General features: G+C 39.2%; 2 protein-coding genes across 9 annotated transcripts in view; one reads left to right on the top strand and one right to left on the bottom strand.

The window, feature by feature from the left end:
* NKIRAS1 (NFKB inhibitor interacting Ras like 1) overlaps window positions 1–18,468 on the top strand; it is a 65,973-nt gene that overhangs the window by 18,624 nt on the left and 28,881 nt on the right. For 7 of the 8 annotated variants that reach the window (XM_047737983.1, XM_047738002.1, XM_047738012.1 and 4 more), the window contains exons 3-5: window positions 5,550–5,791; window positions 12,025–12,132; window positions 16,478–16,553. In XM_047737983.1, the coding sequence (XP_047593939.1) occupies window positions 5,550–5,791; window positions 12,025–12,132; window positions 16,478–16,553 (426 nt within the window). The remainder of the gene's footprint in view (window positions 1–5,549; window positions 5,792–12,024; window positions 12,133–16,477; window positions 16,554–18,468) is intronic. The other variant, XM_047738039.1, reaches the window with a different exon arrangement.
* The window catches only part of LOC125105039 (ubiquitin-conjugating enzyme E2 E1), an 82,464-nt gene continuing 77,955 nt past the window's right edge, over window positions 13,960–18,468 (bottom strand). Inside the window, exons 4-6 of the mRNA XM_047738065.1 lie at window positions 17,157–17,289; window positions 15,853–16,000; window positions 13,960–14,752 (exon numbers count right to left, since the gene is read on the bottom strand). Of these exons, the coding sequence (XP_047594021.1) occupies window positions 14,655–14,752; window positions 15,853–16,000; window positions 17,157–17,289 (379 nt within the window). The 3' untranslated portion in view covers window positions 13,960–14,654. The remainder of the gene's footprint in view (window positions 14,753–15,852; window positions 16,001–17,156; window positions 17,290–18,468) is intronic.

Raw genomic sequence — 18,468 nt, 5'->3', positions numbered from 1 at the left:
TATGCTCATGTGCATGCGTATACCCTCTCAAATAAATTTTTTTAAGATTTTATTTATTTGACACAGAGAGAGCACACAGGCAGTGAGAGGGTCAGACAGAGGGAGAGGGACAAGCAGGTTCCCTGAGCAGAAAGCCTGATGCAGAGATCAATCCCACAACCCTGAGGTTGTGGAGGCAGACACAACTGACTGAGCCACCCAGGCAAAAAAAAAAAAAAAAAGTAAGCATTGGCTAAATCTGAAACCACATGGTAAGAGCCTACATACACCATGTACATTCTGTTCAGTGATTTGGGTAATATTAGTACAACCTTATTTAGTTCTCTATAATCTACGGTCCTTCTCCAGGTGCCATCTGGTTTCTTCACAGGCTATATATAGCGCTATTATAGGGAATTTGTGCCGGGCTGATTATTTGTACTCTTGCTAATTCCCATATAGTGGCAGGTATTTCCTCAAATCCTCCTAACAACCAGTATTGCTTTAATTTATAACCTGGGAAGAGGGTAATACGGGATCCCAACTTGCATTTCCCCTTAAGATAGTTTTAATTAGGGGCACCTGGGTGGCTCAGTCAGTTGAGCCACTGCCTTTGCTTTGGGTCATGATCCTGGAGTCCTGGGATCGAGTCCTGCATCGGGCTCCCATCTTCACGGGGAGTCTGCTTCTCCAACCTTCTCCCCTCTCATACTCTCTCTCTCACTCTCTCTCTCTCAAATAAATAAAATCTTTTTTAAAAAGGTCCTTTTAGTTACTATAAATCAAATGTGAAATTCTCCTACAGAGCTTTGTAGTAATTTTTTCCAGAAGAATATCTATGACTAATATATCCTTCAGTATTGGAGAAACGAAAACCTCATAAGGGTTTTTCCTTAAAGTTGGACTTTTATTCTCAAGCACACTGTTGTGCATTTTCCCCTTATGCTCTTCTTTTCTTAAGATTTTATTTATTTATTATTTTTAAAAATTTTATTTATTTGCTTGTCAGAGAGCACACAAGCAGGCAGGAGGAGCGGCAGGCAGAGAGAGAGAAGCAGGGAGCCTGATGTGGGACTTGATCCCAGGATCCTGAGATTATGACCTGAGCTGAAGGCAGACACTTAACTGACTGAGTGACCCAGGCATCCCAAGATTTTATTTATTTGTCAGAGAGAGAGCGAGAGAGAAAGAGCGCATTAAGCAGGGGGAGCACCAGGCAGAGGGAAAAGCAGATTCCCTGCTGAGCAAGGAGCCCAATTTGGGGCTCCATCCCAGGACCCTGGGATCGTAGACCCGAGCCAAAGGCAGATGCTTAACCAACTGAGCCACCCAGGCTTTTCCCTCCATAAGTGTTGGTGGCTGCCCAGGTCCCTGAATGCCATTCTGAATTGCCATGAATTAGGGTACATTCTGCTCTGGTATCCACTAAGGACATGGTCTTTTGCTTATTTTATGGTGTCCAGTAAATTGTGAACTATACTCGGGACCTCCTGTTGCCCCCTATTACTCTTACAATGAAGCAACCTTGGTCCCATCCCTGGTCTCTCCAGCAAGGGGGTACCCAGCCCTGGTAAGAAATCGCTTGTGGCTTAGTTTTTTTTCCCAGGGGTGGATAGAGGGCAGTGGCTTAAATTGCTGAGCAGAGGTAAACGCTTCCCTTGAAGCCACTAGAACAGCATTTGGTTGGCAATCTGTCTTTTCTCTGTTTATGCCCACTGCCAGCAGTTTATGCCACGTTTGCTTTTGGGCTACCCTAATGGCGCCTTTGTTTTAGAGTAACCTTATTTCTAACAGTTTTGATTACATATATTATTAAAATTCTTAACCCTCAGAAATCTAAATTTCTAGTAAAAACTAAGTAAGCAATTGTGAACTGTTATACCAGCATTCTTCACTTAGCAAAACTTTAAGGTTCCAAGACACCAGGAAGATTTGGGAAGCTAATTAAAAAGTTTGCCTAAAACTTCTTATCTGTTCAGTCTGTGTGTTACTAACATTTATGTCTAGATGACCTGTGAAAATTTCATGAGACATTAGACAAAACCAACATTCTAAGTCATTTTTGCTGACAAATTGTAATAGATGAACATGAACTTAACTAGTAAATTTGATTATTGGAATCATATTTGATGTTGATAACTCTGAAGACATACCTGTTTTAATTAAACCAACAAACTTAAAACTTTAAGAAAAATTATCTTAGATCACATGAACTTAAAAAACATTTGGGTTAATTTTTATTATATTTGAGAATTTAAATTATATAATGCTTAATTTTCTTTAAGCCAATTAAATAGATGTTTCTTTTATTTTTATTTTATTTTTTAAAGATTTTATTTATTTATTTGACAGACAGAGACCACAAGTAGACAGAGAGGCAGGCAGAGAGAGAGAGGAAGGGAAGCAGGCTCCCTGCTGAGCAGAGAGCCCGATGCGGGACTCGATCCTAGGACCCTGAGATCATGACCTGAGCCGAAGGCAGCGGCTTAACCTGCTGAGCCACCCAGGTGCCCTAGATGTTTCTTTTAATACAAATTTTAGCAATACCATCCAGAGGTAGAAAATACTACATAACACATACATATGGACACACATAAATACAGATACAGAAACTTTATAGCTTCTGTTTTAAAATTACTGCCATGAAGTAGGTACAAAACTCACTCTTAAATGTTGCATCTAAATTTGGTTTTTTGGTAAATGGAATAAGGTAAGGTAAGGTAACCTGTATAGATGGCTTAAGCTTTTTCCACTTACGTTTGGAAAAGACACTTTTAACAGATAGAAAACCAAATTCTAATTTTTCATCAACTTACTGTTGATATTAAAACTCATTTTAATATAAATTCATTTTAATCTTAGCCAGCTTGGCCACACATAAAATTCCTTTCCAAATATTCCTTTTCCACAGACCTTCTACAACTTTCTCATTCTGATTTTGTCCTGTTTTTTATTCCTCTTCAGATCACCAGATCCTCTTTAGGACAAAATTATTTTTTTATTCCTCAACAAAAAAACATCTCCATTTTTCATACCTTCTCCTACTGAAAACACATCCTACTTTCCTGGCATACAAAGACGTTTCCCATAAGTTCCATGGTTTAGCATCCCAGACTGGCTTCAAATAATGGCTCTAATCTGAGGTTGCCACATTTTATGCCCTCCAGGGCACACAAAGCAACAGACACACTACAGTCTCAATTTGTGCATCCTGGTTTTAGATAGTATCTACCAAATTAGGACCCAAGAGGGATGTAGATAGTCTCCTGTCCTTCTCCAGTTGTAATTCTTTCTCCAGCTCCTTTATTTCACTTCTGCCCCTAGCCAGGCATTGATGGCGTCCTGAAGGGCCCATAGGAGCAGCCAACCCACCATTGCTTGGTGGCCTTCCTTACCCTAGTGGATCATGCAACTTTGTAATAGCTCTAATCCATATGGCATTTTCAGAGTGTCCCCATACTCATGCAGAAATCCATAGCCATCAAGCAGACAGACTGTGCCTTCCCACATTGCTGTGGTCAGCCACTCCAGGGTTTCCCCCAAAAGAAGCTTCATCCCTTTGCCCATTCTTCAGTCTCTGGGCTCCTCCTGGCTGGTTCACCAACTGTTCTGTGAAAGGGAAGTAATAGGCAAAATGATATTCAAAGGCCAGAGGAGCCATAAGACTGAAGAAAAAGGCCAACAAGTCCAACTTGACAAAAAAATGGTTTAAAGGGGCTTCTGGACAGAAGTCCCTCTTGGGCAGCTGCAAGCAAGTGTATCTCTGCAACTCCACCTCCTATAAGACCTGCTTTTACCGTCCAAAGGCTGAGGAGTACAGGCTGGGAGACCGCCTGGGAAGGAATGTTTGAGAAACATAGTCCAATCTCCAGAGCAAATCAAGGACATTATGCGCCAAGGGTGTGCTTAAGGGTGTGGCAAAACAGAATGGGGCAGGGAAGACTGTGCTCTGGAAGGCTTCAGATCACAGAGTGGTCATGGCAGATTTGTCTAAGATGGCATTAGTCTGGTTCACAGAGTAGTGTAAACTAACTTTTATATGCACTGGGAAACCAAAAAATTCAAGACATTTTATTGTGATGCTCATTTTATTGCAGAGGTCTGGAACAGAACCAGCAAATTTCTGGGATATACCTGTATGTTTTATTGGCATATGATGTTATTCACATGATTTTATTTGTGGATATAGCTCATATTTAAATGGGAAGATAGTTCCTAGGGCTCTAGATACCTATCTTATAAGCCTCTTCACTGTTCATTAAAATTCAGAGTGTTAATCTCCCCTTAATTCCCTTATGAACAAATGATTATTGGATACTTGCTGTGTACACAGAATGGTTTGTTTCTCTCAAAGATGTGGGACTAGTTGAAGAGACAAAACTCATACAAATGCCACAAACAAAAATGCATTTTAAAAGGATCACTCAGGCCAGAAGGGAACAGAAACTAGGACGTCAGTTATGAGATGAGTTCCTTCATTCATTCAGCAAACATTTACTAAGGCCTTTCTAGGTATGGTATGTAAGTCAATTTGCTAGTCCTCAGAGCTGTAAAGACAGATAAGCCAGTGTTGGCTCTCAGCGTTGACAGTACCGTTTTTGAGGGGACAGATAAGGAAAGATTGAAGTGTAAGGTGGTATTACTGGTACAAGGGACAGGAGAGGATCTGTAGAGTTCACATTTCACTGACGTTTGGAAAGGAGGTCTTTTCCCAGGTGTTTACTGAGCTATTGCAGTCGTTCAGGTGAATATAACAAGCCAACAGGAATGAAGGAGGCAACAGATAAAACAGGTGTTCCGGCAGCAGAGTGGCTGGTTTTTGATAACTTTCATCCACTCTTCTTGGTCAGCGAGAACTCTGAAGACTGCCAGGGAGAGATGGCGATCAAGGGAAGAAAGCAAGGAGGAGGAACAAGTGCAGGGAGGAGAGAGAGGTTTTGTTAGTTTGAAGTCCTTACATTACAGTGACATTCACATATAAATGCCCAGTAGGTACTTGAGAACTAAAGCCTGGTGCTCAGGCCCAGACATGACATACCAATTTTTGAGTCCCTTAAACAGACTCTGGAAATACTGGAAGTTGTATAGAATAAAGGCAGCAAAATTACCACAGGTCCTGTCCTTGGCTCTGATGGAGAAGAAAATGGAGGTACTTAGTTGTCGAAGCTGCTTTTAAAATCCGCCTTTAATTCTCCAATTTCGGTACTAATTTCGGTGACTTCGTTAACAGTTATTTTTTAAAAATACCTACTACCAAATCTCATTGCCAAGTTTTTATTTCTACTTTCATTTCTAATCAGACGAGATATATTTTAATGCCACTTTGTTCACTTACTGTAACAACTACCTTTCACTTTAAAGAAATTTAGTAAATACAATTCTTACATGTAGTAAATAGGGAAACCTCTAGAAAGCAAACTTCTAAAAGAGAGGAAAATACTAATTGGTACTGAATTATCCAAAAAGAATAATATTTTTTCTTTATTGAGGTTTAATTGAGTTAACACTTTATTAATTTCAGGTGTACACCATAATGGTTCAATATGAGAATAATTTCTTTTTAATCCCAGGAATGGAAGATTGTGAAACAATGGAAGATGTATATATGGCTTCAGTGGAAACAGATCGGGGAGTAAAGGAACAGTTACATCTTTATGACACCAGAGGCTTACAGGAAGGTGTGGAGCTTCCAAAACATTATTTTTCATTTGCTGATGGCTTTGTTCTTGTGTACAGTGTGAATAACCTTGAATCCTTTCAAAGAGTAGAACTTCTGAAGAAAGAAATTGATAAGTTTAAAGACAAAAAGGAGGTAAGTGGGTTTGTTAAAAATGCTAACTATGAATTGTAATATTTAACTTGTAGCATGGACTTTTGGGCAGTAACAATATTTAAAAAGCATTAAATTGTATTCATGTACCTATAATCTTCATAATATTTTTTCTTAGCCCAGGAAATACAGGATTGAATGAATTCAGTCAGGACCGGCGTTTGACTTTCTGCTTTTGCTTGTTGCCATGTGCAAGTTGAATTTTAATGACACTATGTCTCAAATACTACATAGTTCACTTCATATTGTTTGGGATCACTGTTTCCTAGGACTCTCTTTGTCTCATTGCCTGAACAGGATTGTTTTCAGCCTTAGCAGAAAATAATAAATATAAACATAAATACATATAAATAAAATGATTGGATTATACTCATTTACTACTTAGAAATAAGCTCCTTACCGTGATCTGTAGCCTTAAATGATCCAGCCCATACCTATCGTTTTCGTCTTGTTTTTATAATTTTGTTCCTCTGTCACTACACTCTGGGGACTCTGGTCTACTTCTTGTTTTTGTTTTGTTTTTTGTTTTTTTAAAGATTTTATTTATTTATTTGACAGAGATCACAAGTAGAGAGGCAGGCAGAGAGAGGGGGGGAAGCAGGCTCCCCACTGAGCAGAGAGAACCTAATGTGGGGCTCGATCCCAGGACTCTGAGATCATGACCTGAGCCGAAGGCAGAGGCTTAACCCACTGAGCCACCCAGGTGCCCCCTTCTTGGAACTCTTTTTTTTTTTTTTTTTTTTAATTTTTATTTATTTATTTGACAGAGAGAGATCACAGTAGACAGGCAGGCAGAGAGAGGGAAGCAGGCTCCCTGCAGAGCAGACAGCCCGATGCGGGACTCGATCCCAGGACCCCGAGATCATGACCTGAGCCGAAGGCAGCAGCTCAACCCACTGAGCCACCCAGGCGCCCCCCCTTCTTGGAACTCTTAATGCAGCTCTTACCCCAGATCTTCACATGGCTGACTCCCTTTCATCTAGGGAACCACATAATGTATTGGTTAACAGCATTGGCTAAGATGTTCTTAACCTAGATTTTTATATTTTACTTATTATGTTAAACTATTTATTTTGAGATAATTGTAGATTCACATGCAATTTTAAAGAAATAATAGAGATCCCTTACCCAGTTCTACCAGTGCTAACATTGTACAAAACTAGTGTAATGTTACCACCAAGATATTTATGTTTATAGTCAAGATACAGAAAACGGTTCCATCATTGCAAGGATCCCTCCAGTTACCTTTTTTTGCTATAACCACTTTCCTCCCATCCTGTTCCCTTAATCCCTGACTAATCTGTTTTCCATTTCTGTAACCTTGTCATTTCAGAAGTGTTAACATAATGGAATCGTACAGTGTGTAACCTTTTGGTATCAGCATTTTTCGGTCAGCATAATTCTCTGGAGGGTCATCCAAGTTATTACATGTATCAGTAGTTCATTCCTTTTTATTGCTGAGTGATATTCCGTGGTATTTATGTACCAAAGTTTATTTAACCATTAACTTGTTGAAGGACATCTGAGTTGTTGGTATTTTATTATTCTGAATACTTATTTGCTTTGTGAATAGATTACAGTCACAAGATTCAGTTTTTTTTTTTAAAGATTATTTATTTATTTATTTGATAGACAAAGATCACAAGTAGGCAGAGGGACAGGCAGAGAGAGAGGAGGAAGCAGGCTCACCGCTGAGCAGGGAGCCCGATGCGGGGCTCGATCCCAGGACCCTGGGATCATGTCCTGAGCCGAAGGCAGAGGCTTAACCCACTGAGCCACCCAGGTGCCCCAAGGTTCAGTTTTTAAAAGACATAGAGGCAGGTAGCGGGTGGATGCTCTCCTCCCAGCCATTTCCCATTTTCCTTACCTAAACACATAAATGCTGTTGTTATTTTCTAGGGTATCCTTCATATTCTCCTCCCTGCCCCCCAAAAGTTGAAAGAGTGATTTATTGACCACTCATATTTGGTACTTGAATCTTGGGTCTGCTTCTCAACTTTCTGCCTCAGTTTCCTTAATCAAAAAATGGGGATAATAGTACCTTTCTTATATGGTTGTTACAGAGATTTTGAGAAGCACATTCATTCAACAAATGCATATTGAGCAACTACTATATGCCTGGCATTGTTTTAGGTAAGGTGCAGGGAATACAACAGACAACACACACATGTGTATCACAAAGAGTCAGATGCTATGTAGAAAAATTAAGAGTAGAGCAGGATGCAAGGGTACTATTTTTCTGTGGGGCCATCTGGGAAGGCCTCCCTGATAAGGTGACTTCTAGCAAAGATTTGAAAAAAGTGAGGGAGGGAGCCAGACCCATGTGGAGGCTCCAGGTTGGGGGACTAGCAGGAGCAAGGGTCTGGGAAAGTTTGCTTTGTCATGTTCAGGAACAATAGTGAGGCCAAACTGGGCTAGGAGGAGGATGGTAGGAGATGAGGGCCACACTTTGGATCAGAAGCCATTGGTTTTGAGCAAAGGAAAGACATAATAGCTTAGGTTGCATTTATTTATTTTCATGTTTGATTTTAAAAAATTGAATAGGTAATGTTTGCACATGGTTCAGAAATAAAAATGATATATAAAAAGAACTATTGTGAGGTCTCGTTCCCACCCCTATCCTCAACCACTGAGTTCCTTTATCTCAAGCATACTATTCATTTTTTTATTCATTTATCAATTGATTGACTGATTGTAAGCTCTGTGCCCAACATGGGACTTGAACTCATGACCCTGAGATCAAGAGTCGTATGCTACACCACCTGAGCCAGCCAGGTGCACCTCAAGCATGCTTTTTAAATATTTTATCACTTTACTTGTTCTGGAGCATCCTTCCAAAATTTCTTTCTATAAATACAAGCAAATAGGAAAATACATATAGTTTTCCCCAACTCCTACTTTCTTACACCAAAGGTAGGACAGTGTTCTGCACCTTATATTTTCCATGTATTGTATCTTGGGAGTCCTTTCCATAGCAGTATTCAGATTTCTTTAAAAAAAAAAAAAAAAAAAACTGGGACGCCTGGGTGGCTCAGTTGGTTAAGCAGCTGCCTTCGGCTCAGGTCATGATCCCAGCGTCCTGGGATCGAGTCCCGCATCGGGCTCCTTGCTCATCAGGGAGCCTGCTTCTCCCTCTGCCTCTGCCTTCCATTCTGTCTGCCTGTGCTCGCTCTCTCTCCCTCCCTCTCTCTCTCTGACGGATAAATAAGATCTTAAAAAAAAAAAACTGATGCATATTCATTGTGTGGATGTATCATACTTATTTTTTAAGATTTTATTTATTTATTTGACAGATCACAAGTAGGCAGAGAGGCAGGCAGAGAGAGAGGAAGGGAAGCAGGCTCCCCGCTGAGCAGAGAGCCCGATGCGGGGCTCGATCCCAGGACCCCAGGATCATGGCCTGAGCTAAAGGCAGAGGCTTTAACCCACTGAGCCACCCAGGCGCCCCTGTATCATACTTATTTAACCAGTTCCAAACTGATGGGACACTTGGGCTATTTACAGTCATTTGCTATTATGAACTATGCTACAATGAATAATCTTACACATTTATTATTTTGTATGTTTTATAGTTGTAAGATCAGCCAAAATGGGTTTTGTTGTTTTTTTTTTTTTTTTTCAAAATGGGGTTCTTGAATTAAAGGATATATTCTCAAATAAGGGTATGAAAGTACCTGTTCTCCAGTCTTGACAATGGTGTGTGTGTGGATTTTGTGCATCTTCGGGGTGAAAATGGTACTTTAGTAGTTTCAGTTTCCTTAATACGAATAAGGCTAAACATCTTTTGACTTGTTTTAAAATGTTCATTTTGGCTGCTGTGTTGACAACAGACAACATAGTTGGGGGACAAGGTGAGAAGCAAGTTTTGTGCAATGCTACTGCTCTGGAGCACTTAAAACAGTTACCAGTTGAGGAGAAACCACTTTAAAAAGCAGAGAGATCAGACTGCGTCATGGTGCAGATAGGTCGGGAAAGCTAAGGACAAGCACGTGGCCAGTCTTTAGAAACTTGGGATGTTTTTAAAATAATTAGAGTAAAACAGTGAGATGAAGTTTGATTGGACTGGATATAAGGATTGGACACAGCAAAGATAGCTCTTTGGAAGAGTTTTGAGTCAAAGGGTAAATATCTTGTCCTTTAAAGGGAAACAGGAGCTGAAGAAGGATGTGTAAAAGAGAGGACTCTTTTAGACAAGAGCTAGTGTTTGCATACTCACGGAATGATTCAAAAGAGAGGAGGAAATTGATGGGGAGGGGAATAATTGCCAGAGTGACAGTCTTATCTGGGGTAGAAGATGGGTTCTAGAAGATGGTAGGTTGTTAGATGTGGTGGTGGATGCAGGGGGAAGTTCTAATTGCTTCTGTTTGCCTACTGAAATAGTCCAGACATCAGCTGAGAGAGTAACGTGGGGAAAGAGATGTTGGAGGTTGAAGAGGGCCAAGATAGGAGCTGTTACAGTATTTGCTGGGGAAACACCAGCTCACTTTAAGTCGGTCCAATTAAGAGTTAAATTTAAGATTGGGGGGAGGTGTTGACCAAGTGAATATAATGGGATGATGATGGCAAGGTAATAAATTAAAAGAATCTAAACTGGGCTGAGAACTGAGGACAGGAAGAGAGATCGAAGGACAGTGATAAAGGTGGGTGAGCCAGTGGGTTGTAGGTCCTTCTGGTGTTGAGGATCGTTGTAGTCAGGGTGTTAGGCATGGACTAGGAAGGCAGAGGTGGGAGTGGGATTCCTGGAATTGGGACCACGGAAGGGAGCAATAATAATGGCAAGAGTAGGGTGTGTTCATGGGAGCAAATGGCCAAAGTCACGAAGAGGTTAAGGCTATTTGGGAAGGGTCATCCATGTGGTTAGTGAAGTCACTAGGACTTACGATAAAAGTAGTGTGGGGGTGACCATGAGCCAGGTCTTTAATGAGTAGCAGCAGGATGGGGGTGGGAAATGGGCAGTAGGTGGTATAGACTAATAGCACCAGCCTTCAGTTTTAGGGTTCTTAGAGAAGGACATTATTGGAGATGGCATTGAGGGACAAGGTTACCCCTTCCATCCTATGCTCACTGTGGTGGTAAGTACTACAGAGCTGAGCCAGTTTCAGCTAAAAGGTGAAGGGAATATTCAAAGCAGATATGGGGACAGAAGGGGATTTTGTTGAGTCTGGGGGCAACATGGAACAGTTTCTGCAACTGGATAGGTCAGGGTGGGCAATGGGAGATCAGAATAGGAGATAACATGTAAAGCTGAAAACATGAGTGATGAAGAATGACAGGAGGGCCTGAAGGATAGATCCTGTTGAGAAATGAAGGAATACGAGACTTGCCAAGAAAACGAGAGCTCTGGGCCTGCTGTTCCATCCTCCCTGGGAGGCACGGTCTGGGAGCACAGAGAGCTGTCTTATGGCAGGGACACAGCAGTGGCTTATATGGCCTAGTTCAAAGCTGTTCCTCAGAGGTGCCTTCTGTAACAACTCTTACTGCCCTTCTTGTACTTTCCATGATCTTGTTATATTGTCTTCTTTATACAGTCAAGGGCCTGAAAATTGGATATTCTCTCTCCTCCAGACCTCCCCTCCTCCTGAGCTTTGACTGCCTTGTGACTGCTGTGTGCTGGTGGCCTGAAACTGCATGGTGTACAATAAGCATTCAGGCTTAAGGGAAGGACTGACTGCCTTACATTTAGTGTAAAATACTGCTATTGGTCCCTAATTCGACACGTTTAGCGCTTGCATCAGGCACTTATTTGTGATCAGGAATAATGTGAACGGAGTAACAGTTCCTGTTCTCCTAGAACTTAGGTTCTAGGGGTAAAACTCTCCCAGCCCCAGTCCTTTTTTGTTTTTTTTGAAGTAGGTATTGCAGATTTCCCAAACAGCAGGTATAGCTACACTGAAATGTGGACACATTTCAGAAACTGTTGTCTGTTTCTTAGGTATTAATTTCCCCAAGTCTAGCTTCTATTCATACCTGACTTAAGTAACTTCACTTACTGATGACTTAAGATGTTTCCTAGTTAAGAAGCTGTAGAGCATCTGTATTTTTAACAAATATGCATTCAGGAAGAATGAGGTTAATGCCCTACTAAGTTGACTCAGGTCATATCTGAGAATCAATTTTGAAGCAGCAATTCTATTCAACAGGACAGTTTTCTTGATTTTTCTATTTTGCTTAGGAACTGATGTTGGCAAAGTGTAACTTTTTTCTTTTCCTTTTAGGTGGCAATTGTCGTATTAGGAAACAAAATTGACCTTTCTGAGCAGAGACAAGTGGATGCTGAGGTAGCACAGCAATGGGCAAGAAGTGAGAAAGTTCGCCTGTGGGAGGTAACGGTTACAGATCGGAGAACACTGATTGAGCCATTCACTCTCTTAGCCAGCAAACTTACCCAGCCCCAGAGCAAATCAAGCTTTCCTTTGCCTGGGAGGAAAAACAAAGGGAACTCTAACTCGGAGAACTAAAAAATCAGTAATGCTACAACTGTTTGTTGAATAGCGATTGCCTTAGGTGTCCGTGAATATATTTAAAACAGGCCATTTGCATCTACTTTGGTCCTTAGGAAACCGTTAAGGAAGTAATTTAAGTAATTTAATGCACTCTAGGTTATAATTAAATTATTTGGACTAAGTTTATTGCCTGATACGAAATAATATATTTGCATTGTCATTGTTTGAAACTTGTCCCTGAACTTAGCACCTTTGCTGTTTAAAGTTTTGTTGCACTTGTCCAAACAGTAAAATAAAGTTTGGGTAGTATGCAGATATACCTGTGAGCAGTAGCTCCACAACCCCCAACTTGTTCCAGAAACCCATTTTTCTGTATAACTTTATGCAAACTTATTAGCTTAAATATAATTTTGTTTTTAAGAAGCTCACTAATCATCTAATGTCATTTTTAGATCACAACCAGTAAACAGTTTAGTTGTTAAACTAAATTTTATCTCATGGAGACACTGCTGAATAGAACAAAACCTATGATTTAACTTTGTTCAAATTATATGTTTAGCATGACTTGAGGTAGTAGGTGGTATAAATATGTTCAAAGCATTTGCTCTTTCTTTAGAAAACCGCTAAGCACTTAAGGGCACTAAAGCTTCCATTTTCCACAAGTATTACTATGCCTTTTGCAGTAGTTTTCTGGATACACAGTCATGTGGAATAAAACGTATCATAAAAATATTGGACTTAAGGTAGTCTTCAGGTTAGATACCGGAGTTTGTGCTGTGGTAGTCTTTGAAGATTTTGGCAATATCCCAACTGACAAAGCAGTCTTTTTTTTTTTTTTTTTAAGAAATGGGCAGGGAGAAGAGGGAGAGGGAAAGAGAATCTTAAGCAGGTTTCGTGGCTCAATCTCACAACCCTGAGATCAAGACCTGAGGCCACAGTCAAGAGTCGGATGCTTAACCAACTGAGCCACCCAGGCTCCGTCAAATAGCTCCCTTAGCTATTTGATTTATATGTAAAATATGAACTAAGCTGTTCAGCAAAAAGATATGTTAAAAAAAAAACTAGTACACTGTAACTTTTTTTTTTTTTTTTTAAGTAAACTCTACCAATGGGGCTCAAAGTCAGGACCCCAAGATTAAGAGTCTCATCCCGTATTTAAGTGGAATACTTTTAAGGCTAGGTACAGTGGATTTAGTTGTTTCATTTCTGTGAGAGTTGAAACCAAGAACTGCAAAATATAAAACTTGTAATTCAGCCAGTGTTGCTTCTGTTTAATTGGCTAAACCTCCTCATCACAATTGGGGGGGGGGGGACCCAAAAAAACTATTCAGATAATGGTTAAGTCATTACCTGAGGTTGATCTCGGTTTCTTTCCTATTATTTTTAAAGAGATGAATAAATACTTTTACAATGATTTTAAAAAGTTTCTCTGGAGTACACGCAAAGAAACAGAATTGCTGGATATATATATACACTTAGGTACTGCCAGATCGCCCTCTCAGATGTATTAATTTAGCCATGAGAATCCATCTCTGACCTTTTCTAAGACCCCTCAAAAACAGAGTAGCATACCAAACCTAACCTAGGTCCTTGCACATTATTCAGTGTGTAGTACTTGTAGGTTGTATAGTAGCAAAGCTTTACCAAGTTTAGAAGAATCTACAAACTACAAACACAGGCAAAATAAAGTTAAGGAATACAGCAGTGTTAGGTGGTTGTTTTAATATTGTTTATTAGCACAGTAACAAATGCAGACTTAAGTAGTCCACAACATATAACCAATCCACTGAGCAACTCCTATTTTACACCTTACAGTTAACAGCTTAAGGTATTTTACTACAGGTTTTCACAAGTTGTGATTCAAACCTCTTATCTTGTCACAATAAAGTAGATTGGCATATAAAATCAAATACATAACTACTCATTTCCTATATGGTGTCTTATAGCCACGTATCCATTTTATATATATGAGATGACCGTCTCTAAAAACTGTTCAATACCAATGTTCCCTCCCAAGAAAGGAAAACAAGTTCCAATTTTTTTGAACAACAAAAAAGTGTAGTCTTGAAGGATTTTACATAAATGGCCATGTGTGTAACCTGTACAAAATTAAGCTATTTTAAATTTACAGACTACAAGCAACTGAACCCAATGTCTATTCTTTGTACTACATTTCAGCTAATATTGCAGAACTAATGACGGTTTTAAAAGTTGCTATTACCAATTCTGTCTACTGTAGCAAGATACCTTAAGTTACAACAAAATCTTAGGAAATAAGACTGAATAATATCTGTTATAGAAATACCCTACTCTTTACCAACTCCCACCCTCCCCCACCCCTTCAAAATCATAAGCAGCTCTCTCTGTGACAGACAAATAATGTAAGAATGTGAAAACCCAATTTATGTAGCGTATCTCTTGGTCCACTGTCTGGCCATTCTGTCATGTTCTGCTCTGTTGGTCATATACTGAGTGGCAATACTTCCCACCAAAGGGTCAGCTGGAAGAAAAGAATGTAGATTACTTTGGAGAAAGGAAAAGAATGTTTCAAATTTTAGCAAATAAATCAGTGACAGCTTGGGAAGAAGTATGCAAAGTATTGTGAAAATCCAGTTTTGAAACACCATTCCATCATCCTGGGCACTATATGCAAGGGGAAAACGTCTCAGCAAAACAGAATGCTCAGGCTTTAGTACTAGTGTGGCTTTATCTCCTCAGTTCATTCTATTTTTCTCCCAGCAAACACCACCCAATTAGAGGTGTTTTTGCTCTTATTAGGTAAGTTCAATAAAAACTGGAATGTTCAAGGCTGCAATGAACATGGAATCCAACTGTGTTCGCCTGACTTTGTGGAGTACTGTAGTCCTCTGGGCTATTGCAATATAACACTACGTCTATGCTAGTTACTTAGAAAAAGCCAGGTTACCAGGTCAAAACCTGGACCTTAACAATTAAGTATAGTGTTGCTCTGAAACCTAAACAGAATCTGTAATAATAAAAAGAATAAGCTTCCTCCCCCACCCCCTGCAATCAGTCTGATAATCACTAACTATTAAGCAAAGAATTATCACTTTCGAAATTGAACAACAGCTTTAGGACAAGTACTCAGTGAACCAGAAGGTACAGGAGAGGTTAGGCAATGACTCAACATTTAGTTAGAAGTATGTGATTTAAGAGAACTGTATGAAAAATGTAAAAACCCTAAGGCAAATTTATGTCAGTCTTAGTTTTAAAACTTCTTGTTCTAGAGCACAGAAGTTGCTGCCTTTTTCAACTAGTAGATTGAACTTCTCTTGATTAAAACTCTTTGAAAAAAAATATTAGCTTTTGTTTTCTTTTTTTAAAGATTTATTTATTCATTTGAGAGAGAGAGCATGAGCAGGAGGGGCAGAAGGAGAGAGAATCCTAAAAGAGACCCCACACTGAGCGCAGGGCCAAACATGGCCTGATCCCACAGCCTGAGCTAAAAACCAAGAGTCAGATGCCCAACTGACTACACCATCCAGGTGCCCCTACATTTTGTTCTTTTGAAGGTCCTTGTACTTTATCAAAACAAGTATTTTTCAGGTGAGAAAGAAGAAAAAAAAATATTAACCTTACCAGGGTTACAGTCTGTAAGAAGGGAGCAGATAGAAAGGAGAACTTTAGAAATGGTTAGTGCTGGACTCCAATTATCTTTTAATATGTCCAAGCAAATAACTCCTTGACTGTTAATATTACAGTGATAGATTCTTGTCCGAAATGTAACCTAAAAAAATAAGACAGTATTAAAATTTAAACAGCAAACAATGAAATTTTTACTACATTGCTTTTTCAGTTGAGTGGCTGTAATTTAAAATTTTTAAATTTAAAATTTTAAAAGATGAATACAGAGTTTAAAGCTGGTAAGATAGGTTAAATGACTTTAATCTGAGATTAGAATGTTCATTGATACACTCTGTCATTTCAAAAGTAATATCCATCAACAAAAAGCAAGATAACTTCAGTTATTCTAACAGTTTCAAAGTTTTAAATATTTTCCTAACTTTTCAAGTTTGAAATGGCTAATTGTTTGCTGACCTCTTGTGTTAGCTGGTGGTACTACATGGCCTTAAAATAAACTTCATAATGAATTCAAACAGATACAACATAGTGGGTACATAAACAAAAGCAAAATGCTTAGGTATAAAGGCTATAAAAAAAAAAAGATGAGATTTGTTTCTGCTTTTTCTGATTTTTACATTAGATCCCGCAGATATCCCACCTACCTAGGTCACAGAATCACTGTAATGGAGTCTCCACAAATGAGGAGCCAGAAATGGGTAAGGATCATAGTAGTAGACAAATTAACACAAGCCATATGAGCCTGGGTTACTTTATTTTGGTTTCCTAACTTTTTTTGGTGAGACACACAGAATCATTCCAAAGTAAGAATTTCCAGTTAGTATAAATAAGAATCATAGATTGAATGTCATAGGAGATACTATCCTAGATTAGAAAACTGAAGCCTGGAGGTTAAGAATTTGAACAAGACCAAAACATGACAAGGAGCAGAATCCAAGTCTTTGGTAGGAGATTCTGACTTTCTCATTATTTTAGTGCATAGATATTTTGAAACCATTTTTAACTGTTCAGTAACTTTTTCTCTCTAAGTGGAAAATACAGGATTGATTCTGGGTTGCTGTGTCACTAAAAATAGCAGAATTTTAAGCACCATCAAAACAAAGCACATACTTTTAGAACTATGGTCTCTGCAAGAGGCAAAGCCCCCCTCCCCGGTGTAGTGTTTTGTGTCCATCCAAATGTACTTAGAGATTCGTTGATATAACAGAAATCTACCTTTCGTGATTAAAACTCAATTTTAAAACCTTCAATAGTCTCTCATAGCAATATGTAAGTTTAACTATAAATTGGGACATTCTTACCTTTGGAGGCTTGAAGGGGTACTCTGGTGTAAAAGTGATATCAAGGAAGAATACACCACCCTCATACACGGATCCTGGAGGTCCCAGAATGGTTGATCTCCATTCATAGATGTTATCACCTTTGGGACCAGCACTGTGAAGTAATACATCAAAAGGTAAGCAGGTGGTAGCACTATCCAAGTTTTTATAGGGTATTCAAAAAAGGAAAAAAGATAACCTCTTCTCTTCCTTTTTATTTAATGTGGGGATCCTCTCCATAAAATAGAAGTGTCTTTCAGACACAATCTGATTCTGGACTGCAACAAACCCATCAGCCTTAGGTCAAGTCAAATGAATGATAAAGAATGTTTAAACTATTCTAAGCCTATTTAAGCTGTGAATAAGCAAGAAATTCTTCAATTCTCAAACTTCTCCTGGATACATCATAAGAAAACGTAAGCAATATTCAGTGGTTTCTACTCACAGCTATTCGTTTCTGATGACCATTTCAAGCATAAGTTTCACTTTTGACCCACTGACTGGGGTTCTTGTTCCTTGCTCTTCTACTCCCATAATCTTATCCTAAAAGGAGTCCAATGGATTTTAGTACTTTTTACATTATAAACCATGTCGGGTGGGAGGAGCACAAGGATGACAGAGTATCCAATGACAAGTTATTCAATTTGCCTTTCAATGTATAAAATTCTATAATCAGGTTCTCTAAATATTAGAGTGGGTATGTTTCTTTATCCCTTTCCCTATTAAATCACTGTTGTTTATATTTAGTTATACCGTAATACCCTTCCGAAGCACTGTGTTGGCTTGTAGAGTGCTCTGCTCTGTATCCAAGTACAATAATAAAAACAAGTGTGGGTAGGACTCTCGTATTGAGGAGAGAGGAAAAGACACGTTTGGGAAATGGTTTTAGATACTTCCCACAGCATGGACATGACAGTACTAAAGTGGTTAACTTACACGTTTTAGCTCAGATTTCTCAAACCTAGCTATTATAGTTGCTTCAAAAATAATGAGGTGTGTCAGCAGGAAGGTCTTTACTTGGAGAGACTTGTATATCCCAGTCAATACACAGGACAATTTCTACAGAGCAGGCAAACTGCTATTTTAAATGAATGGATGGTATGAACTGGATTCATTCACTCTTGAATGCACATGTACATGAAGTTAAATGGCAGAGATTTCAATAATGAACAAGACAAAAACTCCTTGTCTTCAAGACGCCCTCTGCTAACTGATTAGAGATGAGGTTCAATTCCTTCATTTAAGAGAAAGGTTAGAGAAAGGGAAGCGGGGCGGGGACCTGCCTGGGCCCTAC

This window comes from Lutra lutra, chromosome 1 (genome assembly GCF_902655055.1).
Source record: "Lutra lutra chromosome 1, mLutLut1.2, whole genome shotgun sequence".
In the NCBI taxonomy this organism is placed as follows: Eukaryota; Metazoa; Chordata; class Mammalia; order Carnivora; family Mustelidae; genus Lutra; species Lutra lutra.
The sequence above is the reverse complement of the archived record's forward strand: the minus strand, read 5'-3'. Positions and strand labels throughout refer to the sequence as shown.